Source organism: Aquarana catesbeiana, linkage group LG09 (genome assembly GCF_042186555.1).
Source record: "Aquarana catesbeiana isolate 2022-GZ linkage group LG09, ASM4218655v1, whole genome shotgun sequence".
In the NCBI taxonomy this organism is placed as follows: Eukaryota; Metazoa; Chordata; class Amphibia; order Anura; family Ranidae; genus Aquarana; species Aquarana catesbeiana.
In genome coordinates this window covers 118,670,611-118,691,125 of record NC_133332.1, presented here as the reverse complement: position 1 = coordinate 118,691,125, position 20,515 = coordinate 118,670,611, and the positions used below count along the sequence as shown (strand labels likewise).

Below are 20,515 nucleotides of genomic sequence, written 5' to 3'. Positions count from 1 at the left end.
CACAGTGGCAGCTATTGATGGGCACAGTGGCTGCGTTTGGGGGCACAGTGACTGCGTTTGGGGGCACAGTGGCAGGGTTTGATGGGCACAGTATCTGCATTTGGGGGCACAGTGGCTGCGTTTGGGGGCACAGTGGCTGCGTTTGGGGGCACAGTGGCTGCGTTTGGGGGCACAGTGGTGGCAATTGATGGGCACAGTGGTGGCAATTGATGGGCACAGTGCTGCGTTTGATGGCACAGTGGTGGCAATTAATGCGTTTGATGGCACAAACGCATGCGTTTGATGGCACAGTGGTGGCAATTGATGGGCACAGTGCTGCATTTGATGGCACAGTGATAGCACAGTGGTGGCAATTGATGGGCACAGTGCTGCGTTTGATGGCACAGTGGTGGCAATTAATGGGCACAGTGCTGCGTTTGATGGCACAGTGGTGGCAATTGATGGGCACAGTGCTGCGTTTGATGGCACAGTGGTGGCAATTAATGCGTTTGATGGCACAAACGCATGCGTTTGATGGCACAGTGGTGGCAATTGATGGGCACAGTGCTGCGTTTGATGGCACAGTGGTGGCAATTGATGGGCACAGTGCTGCGTTTGATGGCACAGTGATAGCACAGTGGTGGCAATTGATGGGCACAGTGCTGCGTTTGATGGCACAGTGGTGGCAATTGATGGGCACAGTGCTGCGTTTGATGGCACAGTGGTGGCAATTGATGGCACAGTGGTGGCAATTGATGAGTACAGTGCTGCCTTTGATGGCACAGTGGTGGCAATTGATGGGCACAGTGCTGCGTTTGATGGCACAGTGGTGGCAATTGATGGGCACAGTGCTGCGTTTGATGGCACAGTGATAGCACAGTGGTGGCAATTGATGGGTACAGTGCTGCGTTTGATGGCACAATGGTGACAATTGATGGGCACAGTGCTGCGTTTGATGGCACAATGGTGGCAATTGATGGGCACAGTGCTGCGTTTGATGGCACAATGGTGGCAATTGATGGGCACAGTGACTGCCTGCATTACTAAAGCTGACTGGGTATACCAGATAAATTTGCCTCCTGACACACACTCAATTCTTTTATATATATCCAGGACCTGGGCCGGGGATAATTCACTCGTCCTTACCTGAGCCGTTCCCGCCGCTGTCCTCCTCTCTCTCGCTCCTCCTCCTCTGGGCTCTCTGGCAGTGGTTACAGAGAGCCCCGTCCGTCTCCCGAGAACGTGTAATGCCGCGCGGAGGTGGGTAGGCGGAGCATTAGGCTCCGCCTCGCCCTCTGTGATTTAAGCTACCAGTAAGTGGCAGTGCATTGTGCACCACAGGTATTGGCCAGCCAGTGACACCGACGGTCCGGTGTATGGGGGCGGCAGTCGCTCCCCCCCCCCCGCCAAGTACACGCCCGGCAAGTGCACAACTGCACATGACATAGCAAGGCAAGCTGCGGGACGGGAGGCTGTATATGTGCGGGAGCCGGCCGCGGTAGGCTGTATATGTGCGGGACTTGAGGAGTACGGGTGGGGGGGGGGGGGGGCGGCATGAAGCCGCCGCCCCCCCCGCAAAGTGCCGCCCTAGGCCTAGGCCTTGTCGGCCTAGGCCAAGACACAGCTCTGCGCCCCGCACTTCCTCTATGAGGGGGGCGGGGGGAATCATTTTATTTAGCAGTTGAAGCTTATATAGTTTAGCGCTGTAATTTTGCCAAATTAATGTGAAGCTAGCTTCCTTGCATTTATTCACATGCAACACTACCCAATGTAGGATGTAATATTTTACTAAAAAAATGCTGTACCCCCAGCCCCTTAGTTTCCCCAATTGGGGGGGGGGAAACATTTAATTCAATTACAAACCCCCACCTGCTACTGGGACACACACTGCTGTTTGTAGCTGGAAACACAGAGCTGCTGAGAAGCACAAAGTATTTTTACTCCCTCTAGAGGATATTTTAAGGCATTTACAATGTTTATATATGGGAAAAAAAAGGAAGGCATAGATGGACTTTGCAGTTCTTAAGCTTCTTCCCTTAACTTTTCCTCCCTGCAGCATACTGCTGAAACAGACAGATCCAAACTTCACCCATCACGGCAGGCAGGGTTTAGTAAACGCTCAAAGACAGGGTCCCTTTTTATAGGGGTTCCACTTCTTTGGACCTGTATAGCACCCCTCAGGAAATCTTTAGGTGATGTAGCATGACCAAAAGAAGTCCTGGTTGCTAGGGTCCAGCCCTCAAAGAGAAGCGTTACAGGCAAAACCTCGTTCTTCTATGCGAGGCCCAGGTACCATCCTGTGGCCTCAGTGGCGTGGATGGATCCGGTAGTGAAGGTTTTTTTTAAATCCAGCATGGATCCCTCCTGGAACTCCTCAGAGCACATCTTCACTCATGACCAACACCTTAGACACTGGCAAAAAAACTGATGTGCTCCTGGAAGAAGGAGGGGTTATATAGGGAGTGAACTTCCTTGATTGGGTATACCAGTGTCAACACCTGAAGGTGGCCCATAACTAGAGGTCGACTGATATGAGTTTTTCTCTGGCCGATGCCGATATTTAGAAATCGTGGCGGCCGATGGCCGATATATGATGCCGATTTTTTAGGCCGATATGTTAAGCCTTTTTTTTTTTTTTCCCCCCTTCATCTCATAAAATCTAACAGTTAGGCCCCTTTCACAATGGGGTGTTTTTCAGGTGCTTTTGGGCTAAAAATAGTGCCTGTAAAGTGCCTGCAAAACGGCTCCCCTGCAGTCTCAGTGTGAAAGCCCGAGGGCTTTCACACTGAGGCGATGCGCTGGGAGGATGTTAAAAAAGTCCTGCAAGCAGCATGTTTGGAGCGGTGTATACCGCTCCTCCACCATTCCTGCCCATTGAAATGAATGCGAACTGCTGCCGAAGCGCCTGCAAAGCGATTCGGCAGCGGCGTTTCACGGGCGCATTCAACCCCTTCCTCGGGCGCTAGCAGCCGAATAGCGCTGCTAAAATGACGGTAAAGTGCCGCTAAAAATAGCAGCGTTTTACTGTCAACGCCCGCCTGCTCCAGTGTGAAAGCAGCCTTAAGCAATAAGTGATACAGAAAATTTCTTACATTTAAACAGGTAATCAAAACTTTTGGACGAAAAAAAAAAAAAAAAAAAAAAAGGGCTAACTTTACTACTTTGTTTTTTTTAAAAATTCATTAGTGTATTTTTTTTCCAAAAAAAAAAACAAACTGTGTTTGAAAGACCGCTGCGCAAATACCGTGTGACATAAAATATTGCAGCAACCGCTATTTATTTCCCTAGGGTCTCTGCTAAAAAAAATATATAGAATTTTTGGGGGTTCTAAGTGATTTTCTGGCAGAAAATACAGGATTTTTACTTGTTAGCAACACATGTCAGAAAAGATTCAGTCTTTAAATGGTTAAACTGAGAACTCCTACACAGGAGTTCACTTCATTGATAAAAGAAACTAAAAAGATGCAATGAGGGTTATTTACGAAAGGCAAATCCACTTTGCACTGCAAGTGCACTTGGAAGTGCAGTCGCTCTAAATCTAAGGGGTAGATCTGAAATGAGTGGAAGCTCTGCTGATTTTATCATCCAATCATGTACAAGCTAAAATGCGGTTTTTTATTTTCCTTGCATGTCCCCCTCGGATCTACAGCGACTTTACTTCCAAGTGCACTTGCAGTGCAAAGTGGATTTTCCTTTAGTAAATAACCCCCAATGTTTCCACTTATCAGACCTGGCAGGCTGCCCGGAGAGAAGAGAAGTCGCTCCACAGAAGAAGTAATTTGCAAGTCACGCTGAAGTTATAATCGGCCTTTTTTATCAGCACAATCGGCTGATGCCGATTAATTAAAAAACGCCAAATATTGGCCAATATATCGGTCGACCTCTACCCATAACCCATTACTTAAGACTCTGTGTCCCATGATGTATGATAAAGAAACTAAAATCTCCCTCTATAAAAAAATAAATTACATACTTAAAAAAATTTATCATAATTTCAACTAAATACATTGCTAAGAAAGTCATCAGTTCTTTACTCCAGAGCTGCACAGAAACAGAATGCCTCTTTTAACCCTCCTCACCCTTCCAACTAGTCAACAGTGGGACTTGCAAAGAACAATCTAGAGTGATGGAATGCATGCACTCTAGGCAAAACTTTCTCTTTTGTTTTGGACAGTGTAGGGCAAGGGTAGGCAACCATAGAGTGGTGGAGATCTACCTGAACATGGGAGAAATCAAAGATCACCGGGTACAGTTCCCTATTTTTAGGCCCCATTCACACTAGGGTGTAGCAAAAAACAAACACACACTCTTTTTTGCCCATGTTTCTGCAAACGCATTAAAAACATGCAACACACTTCCAGCACCATTATTTCTTAACAGCCCCCCAAGGGCAGGTAGCAGCTGTGTTTTTTGCGCATCTTCCACACAACAAAATGTGGCGGAAAAAATGGGCTTGGCTCGTTTACAAAATTACATGAGCTTCATTTAGTGCGTTTTTGGATCACAGGTCTATTCAAATGAATGACACTGCTCCAAAAATGTGACGCAGTAGCATTGCTCAAGTGTGAATGGGGGCATTAAGGGTGCTTACATAGAGCAGAGTTCTGACCGTGGCTGCTAATATGTATAACCCAGTGCGGATCCTAACACATTCACTGTGCCCAGCTGCCATGGTCCCCCTTTCATCTGCTCCTGCAGTATAATGCATTTTATTTTCAAATTACTATTATGCCCCTAACAAGTGGCCGCCCCTTGTAGCTTACCTGGCATTTCTGGCACTCTGCTTTCCCTATAATCTGACCCTCACATCTATCCTGAGTACCTGTATGTGACCTAGAAAACGGGCAGGATGGATAGGAGGGTAGAACAGAAGCCGATGTAGCCGCACAGCTCAGAGAGATACCGACAGTGGGAGTCAGCACTGGTGTGTGGGTGTGTGTGTGTGTGTGTGTGTGTGTGTTCGTCCCATCACCCACGCACGATTGACAGGTTGCGGACCCCCCAATAGGGAATGGTTAAAACCAGTAAAGTTTATTTTTCAGCCTGTCTCCTTACTGCCTGTGATAAAAATGCAGTATTCAGTGATAGGATGTCCAAGTATGTCACCAAAACAAGTGTCCACAATGGTGTAACATACTGGATTCTCCATGACGCTGTGGCCACCAGTACAAATAGCTGAATTTACTCAGTGGGAACACAAGCAATAAAAACCAGACCCACAGGAGGTACTGGCCCTTCTGCACTCTAACAAAAAGAGAGGTTTAACTACAGATGCACTTTTAATCTAATAAATACATCTGAAATATACCTGAACGTATTAAATGTAATGAGCTGAAACAGCAATACAACATTTAGCAGCTGCCTCAAACCACATCATAAACATTACGTCCAAAACGCAACTTACACAGTATAGACAATTTACCTCATATAAGTTTGTATCTTTATTAAATACAGAATAAGTACCACACTATACTGGAGGAGAGTAGGTCAACAGCAGCTAGAGAAAATTAAGATTTTCCTTTTTTTTCTGCTTCTGTTTATTAGGATCCGATATGTATACAAACCCTAAAGCCCAACTCCAGCTGTGCTATAACTGCTGTGGCCAATGTGTGTGCTGTATAAACTGTGTAGCATCAGCTACATACAGTATGCAGTACAGTGTTCAGACAGTGGTACAGAGACTTCCTATCTGCTGCCAGAACAAAATTGAGTTGGGTTAAGCGGTGCTCAGACAATCACAGGAAGCCTTGTATGTTGTCACTGAATACAAGGCTTCCTCCAATAGGCTGAGATAGAAATCATGACATCATCAGCTTGCCTCTTCACCTTAGCCAATCAGTGGAAGCCTTGCAGTCATTGATAAAGTACAAGGCTTCCTATGAATGCTGAGCAGCACTCAGCCCGACTTGATCAGTCCGTATACCGCTGCTGGAGCACAAGCGCTGCATACTGATTTCGCTGAGCTTCTACAGATCCTAAAACTTTAAAAATACATGCAACAGTGTTCTTTCAATCCCACATTTGAGATGGAATCTCTAAATCTTTCTAAAGACTCTTCTGTGATTTTAATAATTTAGCCAGCTAAACAATCTCCAAACCTAAAAACTGATACTCTGCAGAAAGTTGAAATTAGCAGGAAACGATTGTCATGCATTTTTCAAAGTTTTCCGATGCAGGTGAAATGCACGGACTAGCTTTCAATAGGGTCAAGTTACCATAAACACGTTTTCCCAATACACTGAAAGGGTGTCTTAGAAATGCTTCTGAAAGCATTCAGGAAGCCATGGTATGACACATGCAATCTGGTGAGAATGGGGCCCAAAGCTGCACAATTCTAAAGGCTGATGTACATACCTAGAATATTGTCGGTAAATTTATTGGGTAAATCCGTCTCTTACACGGTTTAATGTTTGATTAGAAACTATCAATTACCAAAAGACACAAATCAACCCGTAGTCCATTTGCAAAAACATCATTTTAAGTACTTATGGTCCAATAGCTTCTGCTGTGGCCAAATACAAATATTTAACTTGGGAACTGAAGACTCTGAAATACTTTAGGTTTCAATATGTGGGTAAAGGGTTTGGATAACCAACTACTGGATAAAACCATTCACGATAAGTATATATTATAAAATATCTGTGGAATAGTAAGAATACAAAAGTAAAAACGCACCAAGCCACCCCTAGCGCTTATGGGGAAAAAAAATCCAATATTAAATATAATCTGGCAGCTACTATAATCACATTAAACAAATATGCTAAAATACAGCATTAGCAGCGCTCAAAATCCATTTAACAAGAGCCCATGATAGAAGCCGTCCAAATATTCAAAGGACTTAATCATATATGAAAAATAAATCAATGAAAGTTCATTCATGTGCTTCCATGTGTTCTGTATCTTATATTTCGACCGTCACCACACCTCATGAATTAACACCCCTATGGTCATGAACTCACCAGATAAATGGTGATAATGAGCCCATATGATGATCCCCTCATGGAGCAGCAAACACGGGTCCTTCTATCTATGTGTCACTCATGACAAGAAAGCAAACATACATTGAATACATTTTTTAGGGAATTACGCTATGTACGTGTGATTTCTTGTCATGAGTAACACATAGATGGAAGGACCAGTGTTTGCTACTCCGTGAAGGGATCATCATACAGGCTCACTATCACCATTCATCTGGTGAGTTCATGACCATAGGGGTGTTAATTTATGAGGTGTGGTGACTGTCGAAATATAAGATACATATCGCATGGAAGCACATGAATGAACTTTCATTGGTTTATTTATTTTTCATATATGATTAAGTCCTTTGAATATTTGGACGGCTTCCATCATGGACTCTTGTCAAATGGATTTTGAGCGCTGCTAATGCCGGATTGTATTTTAGCATATTTCATAAGTATATATTCCCAGATAAGGGAAATCTATCACAAAGCCTCTGATGGCGAAGTTGAGTGAGACTTCTGCATATGAGGTAAGATGCGGTATTGATGCATTTTACATGTATTAACATTCATTACTATAATTGCATTTTCCCCCAAAAACAAACCTACAATAGCTATTAAAATAGAACAAAAAGGCAAATATTTTCTGTTTTGGATCGTGTAGGAAAGGGTTATAATTCCTGTCAGGTTTTTTCTGTGTCTCATTGGGGAGATTTCCCTTACTTCCTGTCCCATAGCCAAAACAGGAAGTGAGAGGAATTCCCTCCAAACTGAGGAATCCCATTGCTTCACCAGAACTAGTGTCCCAATTAGATGATTTCCCCTCAATACCCGTTCTGGTGACAACCCAAAATTGTGAATTTCCACCTTAATTTATTTATTTCTCACCAAGACAAATAACATGGACTCAATATAAACCTGACAGGTGTTCTAGCCCCCCTGCACTCCACTCTTTCCCCCCCGCCAAAATAAAAAAAAACAAAAAAAACCTTTAATGGCCCAGACAAACAGGATATGCATTTGGAGAACAATAAAGCTGGCCCACTGCAAGTTACACCGCTGTACAACATTGGGGCTTTCATCAGGTCCTTCAGGGACAGGGGTTTCAATAAATTAAATATTGTCTTCAGCCAGTGTTAGCCAATTCATTTACCTACGTGTAATCCTTTGCAAGTCCTTTAAGTGCTATCAACGTACATGGCTTAAAATTCTGGGAAAAGGTCAGAGGGCATGCCAATATCACTGAGAAATAAGTCTATAAATAATAGCTTGTTATACCACGGAGTGTCCTCCACGGTCTGTGAAGCAGAAAGAACTGACATGGGTGTAATGCGTTCATGCAGGAAGATGTCTAATCTGTGAAGTGAATGAGTCCAGGTAGCATGAAGGCAGATATATCCACTGCAGCACAGGAGCCGATGACTGAGCAACCACTCCCATCTCTTTTTATGCTTTGTACTTCTCCTTTCCATCTTCACTAATTACACAGATATGCTGAAACACAAGACACGAGGGTTAATCTATGTGTAAAAAGTAAAACATATTGATAGTTTTTTCTTAGTGGTGGTGCCATTACATGGTTTCCAATGCTGCAAAATATATTTATACGATTTTCATTTTTGCCATTAAAAGCAGAGAAAACACTGTGGTGCTTAACGGCTTCAGCCCCGGGAAGATTTTATCCCCTTCTTGACCAGAGCACTTTTTGCGATTTGGCACTGCGTCGCTTTAACTGACAATTGTGCGGTCGTGCGACATTGCACCCAAACAAAATTGACGTCCTATTTTTCCTACAAATAGAGTTTTCTTTTGGTGGTATTTGATCACCTCTGCGACTTATTTTTTGCGCTATAAAAAAAAAAAAAAAAAAAAAGCAATATTTTTGCTATAATAAATATCACCCATATATATATATATATATATATATATATATATATATATATATATATATATATATATATCTATCTATCTATCTATATTTCCTCAGTTTAGGCCGATATGTATTCTTCTACATATTTTTGGTAAATTAAAATTGCAATAAGCGTATATTGATTGGTTTGCGAAAAAAGTTATAGCATCAAAATCGGGGATAGTTTTATGGCATTTTTATTACTTTTTTTTTTATTAGTAATGGCGGCGGTCTTCGATTTTTATCGTGACTGTGACATTATGGCGGACACTATTTTGGGACCATTGTCATTTATACAGCGATCAGTGCTATAAAAATGCACCGATTACTGTGTAAATGATACTGGCAGTGATCTCCCTCATGTCACAAGGCAGAACGGGGAAATGCCTTGTTTACATAGGCATCTCCCCCTTCTGCGACTCCGTGACTTGATCGCCGGGAGACATCGGGTCCCACCAGTTAAAGGGGACGTACAGGTACGCCCATTTGCCCACCGCTGCCATTGTGCTGACATATATAGGCGTGCAGCCGTTGGCAAGTGGTTAAGCAGCCTGCCTACTCACATGCAACAAGAGGATTGTAAACGCCACATCTCGAAAAATAGATCCCAGGTTGGCACCAAACTAACCAAATGCACAAAATGTAGCTTTAATGTCTCATAATAAAAACCATCACATTAAAATGCTTTAAAATCATATAGAATACAGGGAGTTCTGGGACTTTATATGAAGAACATAAGTATATGTGCCTCCATCCCTGGTTCAAGTAAACAAAAAGCAAGTTTGGTACTTTGAATGAGGCTGTGGACTGAGGTTTGATTGTATGTTGACATGTTTCAATGGCATAAATAGATGTAAAATACATTACAATGGTATATAACACGTAAACAAGTAGTAACAAACATATATACATACATATATATATATATATATATATATATATATATATATATATATATATACATACATACATACATACATACACACACATACACACCAGCTTGGCAGCACAAAGCAAATATTAAATAAAAAATGATGTAAAATTGTAATATATACAGTATCTCTGAAGAAATGACACTTTGCTACAATGACACTAGTGAGTGTACAGCTTCAATAACAGTGTAAATTGAATGTCCCCTCAAAATAAATCACACACCATTAACCACTTCCCGCCCGGCCCATAGCAGAAAGACGGTCGGGCGGTTGGCAGGAGGGGGGGGGTGGTGCCTGGCATTGAAGTGGTTAGTGTCTAGACCGCTGGCAACAAAAGTGAGTACACCCCTAAGTAAAAAATCTCCAAATTGGGGATTTTATCCAATTAGGCATGTTCCCTCCCCGATGTCATATGACTCGTTAGTGTTACAAGGTTTCAGGTGTGAATGGGGAGCAGGTGTGTTAAATTTGGCATCATCGCTCACTTGCTCATATTAGTCACTGGAAGTTCAACATGGCACCTCATGGCAAAGAACTCTGAGGAGCTGAAAAAAAGAATTGTTGCTATACATTAAGATGGCCTAGGCTATAAGAAGATTGCCAAGACCCTGAAACTGAGTTGCAGCATGGTGGCCAAGACCATACAGCGGTTTAACAGGACATGTTCCACTCAGAACAGACCATCTTCAACCAAAGAAGTTGAGTGCACATGCTCAGCGTCATATCCAGAGGTTGTCTTTGGGAAATAGATGTATGAATGTTGCCAGTATTGCTACAGAAGTTGAAGGGGTGAGGGGTCAGCCTGTCGGTGTTCAGACCATACACCGCACACTGCATCAAATTGGTTTGCATAGCTGTCGTCCCAGAAGGAAGCCTCTTCTAAAGATGATGCACAAGAAAGCCCGCAAACAGTTTGCTGAAGACAAGCAGAGTAAGGACATGGATTAGTGGAACCATATGTCCTGTGGTCTGATGAGACCAAGATAAACTTATTGGGTTAAGATGGTGTCAAGCGTGTGTAGCGGCAACCAGGTGACGAGTACAAAGACAAGTGTTTCTTGCCTACAGTCAAGCATAATGGTGGGAGTGTCATGGTCTGGAGCTGCATGAGTGCTGCCGGCACTGGGGAGCTACAGTTCATTGAGGGAACCATGAATGCCAACATGTACTGTGACATACTGAAGCCCGAGCATAATCCCCTCCTTTCGGAAACTGGGCCGCAGGGCAGTACAACATAATAATGACCCCAAACACACCTCCAAGATGACCACTGCCTTGCTAAAAAAGCAGAGGGTAAAGGTGATGGACTGGCCAAGCAGGTCTCCAGACCTAAACCCTATTGAGCATCTGTGGGGCATCCTCAAAACAGAAAGCGGCGGAGCGCAAGGTCTCCAACATCCACCAGGTCCTTGATGTCATCATGGAGGAGTGAAAGAAAACTCCAGTGGCAACCTGTGCAGCTCTGGTGAACTCCATGCCCAAGAGGGTTAAGGCAGTGCTGGAAAATAACGGTGGCCACAGAAAATATTTACACCTTGGGCCCATATTGGGCATTTTAACTTAGGGGTGTACTCACTTTTGTTGCCAGCGGTTTAGAAATGAATGGTTGTGTGTTGAGTTATTTTGAGGGGACAGCAAATCTACACTGTTATACAAGCTGTACACTCACTACATTGTAGCAAAGTGTAATTTCTTCAGTGTTGTCAAATGAAAAGATATAATAAAATATTTATGTGGTAGGAGCGGCATGTCCTAGTATGACGCTGGTGGGAGCCTTTGTGCGTGCAGGGCGTATACAAGGCATCTCCCTAAGCACAATCTTGGCTATACACGTGTAGACGATGCATCTTACAGAAGTACTCTGCTTCCATGCACACATTTAAGGTAATTTCCATGTGATCCTACCACATTGTTTTTCAGTCTGCTAATCTTTTCTTTACTGCTTCTACTGCCTCTTGGTGATTTGGACTTTCTCATGGTGCTTTACGTACATTTCACTTACCACCTCTACTCCTTATATTTTGGTTTGTGTTTCACCACTTCAAGCTTAGCTGCACATGCTCTCTCACTCTCTTCATGCCTCCACCTGGGCAATCAGTTTCAATTCACCTTCGCCACAATATTTTTAATGGATATCCTATGTATCGATTACAGACCCCACTGGCAGTTTTCACTCCTGCTCATCAATTCTGATATATCATGAAGATTGGCAATCTGTGCTCTGGAGATGCTGTGCAAGTGCTTTGTTTGTACGGGACTTTAGACTACCTCAGCTCCTGGGACAGACAACCCTTCTGGTCCTGGCCCCACAAACACTATATTTCCCGCCGTATTCGGTCTTATGTAAATACCCAGGACTGACAATCCTGTCCTTTCCTGCTGTGCTTAGTCTAACATTAGACTTTTATAGATAACCTATAGCATCTGCCCCATCTCCAATCATTTCTATATAATATTCATTCAATATTGCTATGTGCTGCCAAGCTGAATATTATAATTATATATATATATATATATATATATATATATATATATATATATATATATAAATTTATGAGGTTTATGCCATGTGTGCATGTATACAGTGGGGACGGAAAGTATTCAGACCCCCTTACATTTTTCACTCTTTGTTATATTGCAGCCATTTGCTAAAATCATTTAAGTTCATTTTTTTCCTCATTATTGTACACACAGCACCCCATATTGACAGAAAAACACAGAATTATTGACATTTTTGCAGATTTATTAAAAAAGAAAAACTGAAATATCACATGGTCCTAAGTATTCAGACCCTTTGCTGTGACACTCATATATTTAACTCAGGTGCTGTCCATTTCTTCTGATCATCCTTGAGATGGTTCTACACCTTCATTTGAGTCCAGCTGTGTTTGATTATACTGATTGGACTTGATTAGGAAAGCCACACACCTGTCTACATAAGACCTTACAGCTCACAATGCATGTCAGAGCAAAATGAGAATCATGAGGTCAAAGGAACTGCCTGAAGAGCTCAGAGACAGAATTGTGGCAAGGCACAGATCTGGCCAAGGTTACAAAAAAAATTTCTGCTGCACTTAAGGTTCCTAAGAGCACAGGGGCGTCCATAATCCTTAAATGGAAGACGTTTGGGACGACTAGAACCCTTCCTAGAGCTGGCCGTCCGGCCAAACTAAGCTATTGGGGGAAAAGAGCCTTGGTGAGATAGGTAAAGAAGAACCCAAAGATCACTGTGGCTGAGCTCCAGAGAGGCAGTTGGGAGATGGGTGCAATATAACTAAGGAGTGAAAAATTTAAGGGGGTCTGAATACTTTCCGTCCCCACTGTATATGATACTACTGTTATACATGTTATGTACCCTTGTAATGTATTTTACATCTATTTAAGCCATTAAAACGAGTCAACATACAATCAAACCTCAACTAGTCAACAGCTTCAAAGTCCCAAACTTCCTTTTTGTATGCTTTAAAATCACACAGGGCCCAACATATCTACAAATGTAAATACAAAGAGACCAAAAAATTTCCACTTGCACCATAGGTGTATCCAGCTTGATTAAATCACATGCAACAAGAAGCAACCAGAGCCAGGACAAATGCAGCTATCCCTTGAAGAAATGCCTTGACAAAGTCTTATGAGCATCTGTATAAAAACACAAGAGGGAAGCACAACCTAACACAATAAAACCTTTAATAAAATTACCATAAAACCAAAAATGTTACACTCACATGATCCCGATGTAAATGTGCATCCACAAATCACTACAGAGAGCGGTATAGTGTCTACAACAAGCTTCGCTACAAACAATCCATCTGAGCGCAGCAGTGTCTGTTCATTTGAGAAAGGAGGCTACACTTCCGAAACATGTCACGTGACCTAGACAACCCATGTCACTCCTCCATACCACAAATTACATCAGAGCCAGTCTTTTTTGTTCGGTCCTGGTGGCTGTCAAACAGCTCCTCCTATTAGCTGACAGTGGGTCTCTCCTACATTCACTCCTCTAACCATCCTGTCGGGAAGGCAACATCACACACAGGAGACTCTGCTGCGCTCAGATGGATTGTTTTTAGTGAAGCTTGTTGTAGACACTATACAGCTCTGTGGTGATTCATGGATGCAGTTTTACAATCGGGATCATGTGTAAGTGTAACATTTTTGATTATATGGTCATTTATTATTATTTATGTTTTAATGCGTTAGGCTGCTCTTCCCTCTATTGTGTTTTTATCTACAAATGTAAACACTAGACCTGAGATCAGCTGTTTTAAAGATAATCAAACGTTGAAAAACTGGACAAACTAATTGAAATGCATACAGGTATATGTGAATAGAACTGTATAAATATGAACAACTGTCAAAATGTTGACAGTTTTCAAATAGTTTCATCTATTTATACACCTTACCAAAAAAGGCAAAAAACAGAAGTCACAGAGATATTGTTTGGTAAAATCAATGCATGCTGTGTTAAATACTTACATTCAAATCTCTAAAATATTCATTGTAGTCTAGAGCGTAGCCCACAACAAACTTGTCTGGCACTTCAAATCCTACAACTGAAAAAAATAACACTTCAGAAAGGAGATAGCCAACAGGAAATTGTTTGCCTGGTTTTATTAGCAATTGTGGTTAGATAGCTTTTAACATGTTCGCCCATAAAGAAATCGCTACATATTCGTTGGTTCAGTTTAGTTACATTTATTTTTTGCTACGCAGCATCAGGGACATAACTTACCTGTACTGAACGTGTCTCATGTCCAGCAGCCTGCTGCATAGTTTAGAAATCTCCCCACGTCGCTGATCTTCTGCCGCAGCTAGGGTTAAAGTGTGAAAATGTTGTGTTACTCACCCGCCTTTTCCATTCAAAGAGGCGATGGCTGTGTTCTTTGAACGACCTTTTTGTTGAGGGTATGTACTGGCAATCATTGGGGGGGTATGCTTATTGCATATTTTGGCAAAGGCTCTATTATGTTTTGTTTATCAACAGTACAGTATTAATTATCTGGTCATGTAATCCGGTAATTTGAGGTTCAAGGGTCCTGAAGAAGCCGGTTATCCCGCGAAACATGTAGATCAATCAACCATCTTTGCATCTTATGACTGAGTTGACTTACAGGTTGATTATTGTTATTTGACCTCATGATATTTGTGGACAATATTTTAAATATTTTGATATGTATCAATGTCTTTTTGACAAAGGAAGAAATTTGTAATAAAGAGGAATCTGAAATAATTTCATAAAATAGCATTTGCATTTCAATGATGTGTATCGGGGAGGCATATTTCCACTGAACTTGTCTTACAATTATGTAATAATGTACGATTAAGAAATCTTCCTTTCAGGGCCTCGAATAGCTGACGGATACTGTCTTTTATCTTTTGATGATATAAAAGGTTAAACAACAACCTCTGCTACTGAGAAAAGTTGTGCTGCTCGCCAACCCCTTTTTTGCCCTTGCTGCAATTCATATTCATCATATTACCATTCTCCCACAATACTTCCCATCCTGTGACTGCATGGTGGAGATCCGGTCATTCAACTGCTCCTCCTCCAGTCACAGAATGCAATATATCGTGTGAGAATAGTAATAAAAGCTCTCTGAATAGCAGAGGCGGCTCTTGGCTTTGTGAGGCCTTAGGCAAAACTTAGACACTCGTGCTCATAATAGGAAAAATGATTCAAGTGATAAAAATGGCTGCAGAAAGGTGCATAGATCTAGCACACAGGTGATCAGCACCACTTTCAGGGCACCCTCCTCACCTGTCAGACATATGCAGCCAATACAGCATCTGGGACACAGCAAGGTGACAAGGTGTAGATTAGGGGGCCGGACGCAGGGCCACCTTGCTGTGGCCCCGCGTCCGGCCCCTTAATCTATAAGCAGGCTGCCGTGGTTAAGCACGCAATTAGACCCAGAGGCTCTAATACAGTGGCGGCTGGTGCTCAACATTTTTGGGGGGGCGCAAATAAACTGAATAATTCTGCAAAACAATTGCAGCCTCATTGTGCCCGTCAATTGCAGCCTCACTGTGCCCAATTTGAGGGGTTCCCACCATCCCTGTGCTGAGTTCAAGTCTTATATTCAGCCTCACTCTGCCCATTATGCGGGGTTCCCACCATCCCTGTGCTGAGTTCCCGAGTCTGTACACCTCTGCCCTTCAACTGCAGCCTCACTGTGCCCATTACAGCTTCAATGTGCCCATCAATGGCAGCCTCACTGTGCCCATCATTCAGCCTCACTGTGCCCATCAGAAAGCAGCCTCACTGTGCCCATCAATTTCAAGTCCACCGCAACAGCTAACCAGTGACGGCTGGTGGTTTTTTGTTGAGGGGGTGGCAAACATTTAACTGCAGCAATGTGTGACAAGCTGCAGGAGAGCCGCTGGCCAGGAGATCCCGCCCCTGATCACAGGCAAATTAGGCAACCGCGAGGTCCTTGTGAGTGCGAGGCCTGAATAGCAGAGGGCAGAAGGAGGATGAGCAACACTACTTTTCTCAGTAGCAAAGTAGCAAATTAACCTTCAAAGCACCAGAAGACTCATGGCAGTAACTGACAGCCTTGAAGGAAGCACTGCAGGAAAGATTTGTACCCGGAGCAGCAGCCTGCAGTTAATGGGATACACACAGTTACACATAACCGACATACAGTGAATCCGGAAAGTATTCACAGTGCTTCACTTTTTCCACATTTTGTTATGTTACAGCCTTATTCCTAAATGAATTAAATTCATTATTTTCCTCAGAATTCTACAAACAATATCCCACCCATAATGACAACATGAAAGAAGGTTTGAAGTCTTTGCAAATTTATTAAAAATAAAAAACAAAAAAAATCCCACGTACATAAGTATTCACAGCCTTTGCTCAATACTTTCTTGAAGCACCTTTGGCACCAATTACAGCCTAGAGTATTTTTGAGTATGATGCTACAAGCTTGGCACACCTTTTTGGTCAGTTTCTCCCATTCTTCTTTGCAGGACAGGCATTTTCAGATCTCTCCAGAGATATTCAAATCCGGTTCATGTCTGGGCCACTCAAGAACATTCACAGAGTTGTCCCGTAGCCACTCCTTTGTATCTTGGCTGTGTGCTTAGGGTCGTTGTCTTATTGGAAGATGAACCTTTGCCCCAGTCCAGGGTGCTCTGGAGCAGATTTTCATCAAGGATGTCTCTGTACATTGCTGCATTCATCTTTCCCCTTGAGCCTGACTAGTCTCCCATTTCCTGCTGCTGAAAAACATCCCCACAGCATGATGCTGCCACCACCATGCTTCACTGTAGGGATGGTATATTCCAGGCGATGAGCGGTGCCTTGTTTCATCCAGATGAGACACTTGCCATTCGGGCCAAAGAGTTCAATCTTTGTTTCATCAGACCAGAGAATTGTTTCTGATGGTCAGAGTCCTTCAGGTGCCTTTTGGCAAACTCCAGATGGGCTGTCATATGCCTTTTACTAAGCAGTGGTTTCCGTCTGGCCATTCTACCATACAGGCTTGATTGGTGGAGTGCTGCAGAGATGGCTGTTCTTCTGGAAGGTTCTCCTCTCCACAGAGAAACGCTGAAGCTATTTCAGAGTGACCATTGGGTTCTTGGTCACCTCCTTGACTAAGCCCCTTTCTCCCTTGATACCGCAGTTTAGCCAGGCGGCCTGCACTAGGAAGAGTCCTGGTGGTTCCAAACCTTCTATTTATGGATGATGGAGGCCACTGTGCTCATTAGCACCTTAAAAGCTGCAGAAATGTTTCTGTACCCATACAATTCTGTCTTGGAGGTCTATAGACAATTCCTTGGACTTCATGGCTTGGTTTGTGCTCTGACATGCACTGTTAACTGTGGGACCTTATATAGACAGGTGTGTGCCTTTCCAAATCATGTCCAATCAACTGAATTTACCACAGGTGGACTCCAAGTTGTAGAAACATCTCAAGGATGATCAGTGGAAACAGGATGCACCCAAGCTCAATTTTGAGTGTCATGGCAAAGGTTGTGAATACTTCTGTACATGTGATTTTTTTTTGTCTTTTATTTTTAATAAATTTGCAAAGGTTTTAAACAAACTTCTTTCACGTTGTCATTATGGGGTATTGTTTGTAGAATTCTGAGGAAAAGAATTAATTTAATCCATTTTGGAATAAGGCTGTGACATAACAAAATGTGGAAAAAGTGAAGTTTCTTTTCCGGATTCACGGTATACTAATCAACTACCAACATCCTTTGCGGATGTTAGCTTGAAGCTCTCAATTAACTACCACAGCGATGTTTAGCATTTTTTTTTCTTAAAAGGTGAACTTATCCTTTAACGGAGCGGACGCTGGAGCTTTATTTGGCTGCTCAGCATGTGCTTGAACTGAGAGAACCCAAGTGCTTCCGTGTGCAAGGGTAAACTGAAGTAATAAAGTTTCTTCTCATTGGAGCTGGCGCCTTATTTACTCACTCGGCAGATTCGCTTCAGCTGACCATTCAGAGAGCCTGATACTCCCCTTTTCTGACAAGCACCCAATCTGTGCTCGTCACACTTCAAGCTCTCTCCCCTCCATGCACGTCCCCGGGTGCAATGCTGGAGACAGGCAGGGAGGAGAGTAGGAAATAAACAGCGCAATGTTAAAAACATTAAAAGTTTAAGTCGCCATAAAGCCCCTTTTTGTTTTTAAAAGCCCCAGACATTCCTAAAAGCACCTCAGATTTAAATACGGTTTTAGTTTAAAAAGAAAAAAAAAGTAATGTTATCAGGACAAGTAGATTGTCATGAGGGAAAGTAGATTGGGACCCCGATTTAGTCCCTTGGACAAGTAGTTTAACCACTTGCCAACCGCTGCACACCGATATACGTTGGCACAATGGCAGTGGTGGGCAAATGGGTGTAATTGTACATCCCCTTTAAGAGCAGAGGATAGCAGGTGTGCCACCGCGTACAGCGTGACCGTGGGACTCGATGTCTGCCGGTCTCCAGGCGATCGTGTCACGGAGCCTCAGAAAGGGGAAGTGCCTATGTAAACAAGGCATTTCCCCATTCTGGCTTGTGTCATGACAGAGATCACTGTTCCCCGTCATCAGGAGAGTTGATTGCTGTCATGTGACTAGTAGCCCATCCCCCCACACTTAACCCCTTCATCGCCCCCTAGTGGTTAACCCCTTCACTGCCAGTGTCATTTACACAGTAATCAGTGCATTTTCATAGCACTGATTGCTGTATAAATGATAATGGTCCCAAAATAGTGTCAAAAGGGTCTGACGTGTCCGCCATAATGTCACAGTCCCGATAAAAATCGCAGATCGCCGCCATTACTAATAAAAAAAAAAATAAATAAAAATGCCATAAAACTATCCCCTATTTTGTAGACGCTATAACTTTTGCGCAAACCATTCAATATACGCTTATTGCGATTTTTTTTACCAAAAATATGTAGAAGAATACATATCGGCCTAAACTGGGGAAAAAATTGTTTTTTTATATATATTTTTTGGGGAAATTTATTATAGCAAAAAGTAAAAAATAATGCGTTTTTTTCAAAATTGTCGCTCTTTTTTGTTTATAGTGCAAAAAATAAAAACCGCAGAGGTGATCAAATGCCAACAAAAGAAAGCTCTATTTGTGGGAAAAAATGACATTAAATTTGTTTGGGTGCGCGACCGCGCAATTGTCAAAGTGTCGCAATGCCGAATCGCAAAAAGTGCTCTGGTCAGGAAGGGGGTAAAAATCTTTCAGAGCTAAAGCAGTTAAAAAAAAAAAAATCCACACCCCTGGATACTAACTGAAACCTTAACTATTCAAAAAAACTTCTGTATATACGATCATTAGACAAGAATTCTCAATTGTAGCAATAAAAGTAGAACTACTTACAATCAGGTCTATATCCAACACTCCTGGGAGTTCTTTTAACAAGCAAGCTGCAGGTAAAAACAAACAAAAAAACAAACTGTTGAATAGAAACAGGGATAAAAAGCAGCACACACTACCGATACAATGTGATCAGAACTGTCTGTGAAGACGAAATTATATGAAAAAATATACTGTATGCTTAAATTTAAACTCGCCCTAATACAGATGTTACTGGGAAACTACATTTCCATACCGGGCCAATTCTGGCATTCCTTTCCTACATGCAAAAATCAACAATTTTTTTGCTAGAAAATTACTCAGAAACCCCAAACATTTTTTTTTTTTAGCAGAGACCCTAGGGAATAAAATAGCGGTTTTTGAAATTTTTGAGGTCACATGCTATTTGCGCAGAAATTTTTCTAAACTATTTTTTTTGGGGAGAAAAACAACTCCATGAATAAAAAAACAAAAAACACAATAAATTTACCCCATTTTTTTTGTATAATGTGAAAGATATTACACTGAGTAAATAGATACCCAACATGTCATGCTTTAAAAATGCGCACACTCGTGGAATGCCGCCAAACTTCGGTACTTAAAAATCTCCATAGGCTACGCTTTAAAAATATTTACAGGTTACCAGTTTAGAGTTACAGAGGAGGTATACAGTGAAGTTTGTTGGTTAGTATTTAATATAGAGTAACATCTAGCGCATATGGCAGAGTCCTTTGAAGGATAATTAGATAGGGCTGGACACCCAGACCTCTTTCTGTTGTCATATTACCTGAAAATGTGACAAACCAGGCAGCGCAAAATGAAGGTTGCTATCAACTAATTCTCCAACGAAAGAGGGGTGCACACCCCAGCAGCTATCCAAGAGAAGACAGTACCAGGGAAAAAAAAAGTCTGTTGTTCCAAA

The 20,515-nt window shown here is 42.3% G+C and overlaps 1 protein-coding gene across 3 annotated transcripts in view; it reads right to left on the bottom strand.

Moving 5' to 3' along the window:
• Window positions 1–7,321: 7,321 nt before the first annotated feature.
• Window positions 7,322–20,515, bottom strand: part of HPRT1 (hypoxanthine phosphoribosyltransferase 1) — an 85,805-nt gene continuing 72,611 nt past the window's right edge. Inside the window, exons 7-9 of one of the 3 annotated variants that reach the window (XM_073599183.1) lie at window positions 19,618–19,664; window positions 14,256–14,332; window positions 7,322–8,432 (exon numbers count right to left, since the gene is read on the bottom strand). In XM_073599183.1, coding sequence (XP_073455284.1) covers window positions 8,385–8,432; window positions 14,256–14,332; window positions 19,618–19,664 — 172 coding nt within the window. In that variant the 3' untranslated portion in view covers window positions 7,322–8,384. Of the gene's footprint in view, window positions 8,433–8,468; window positions 8,787–14,255; window positions 14,333–19,617; window positions 19,665–20,515 lie in introns of those variants that run through there. The other 2 variants (XM_073599186.1, XM_073599185.1) reach the window with 2 other exon arrangements.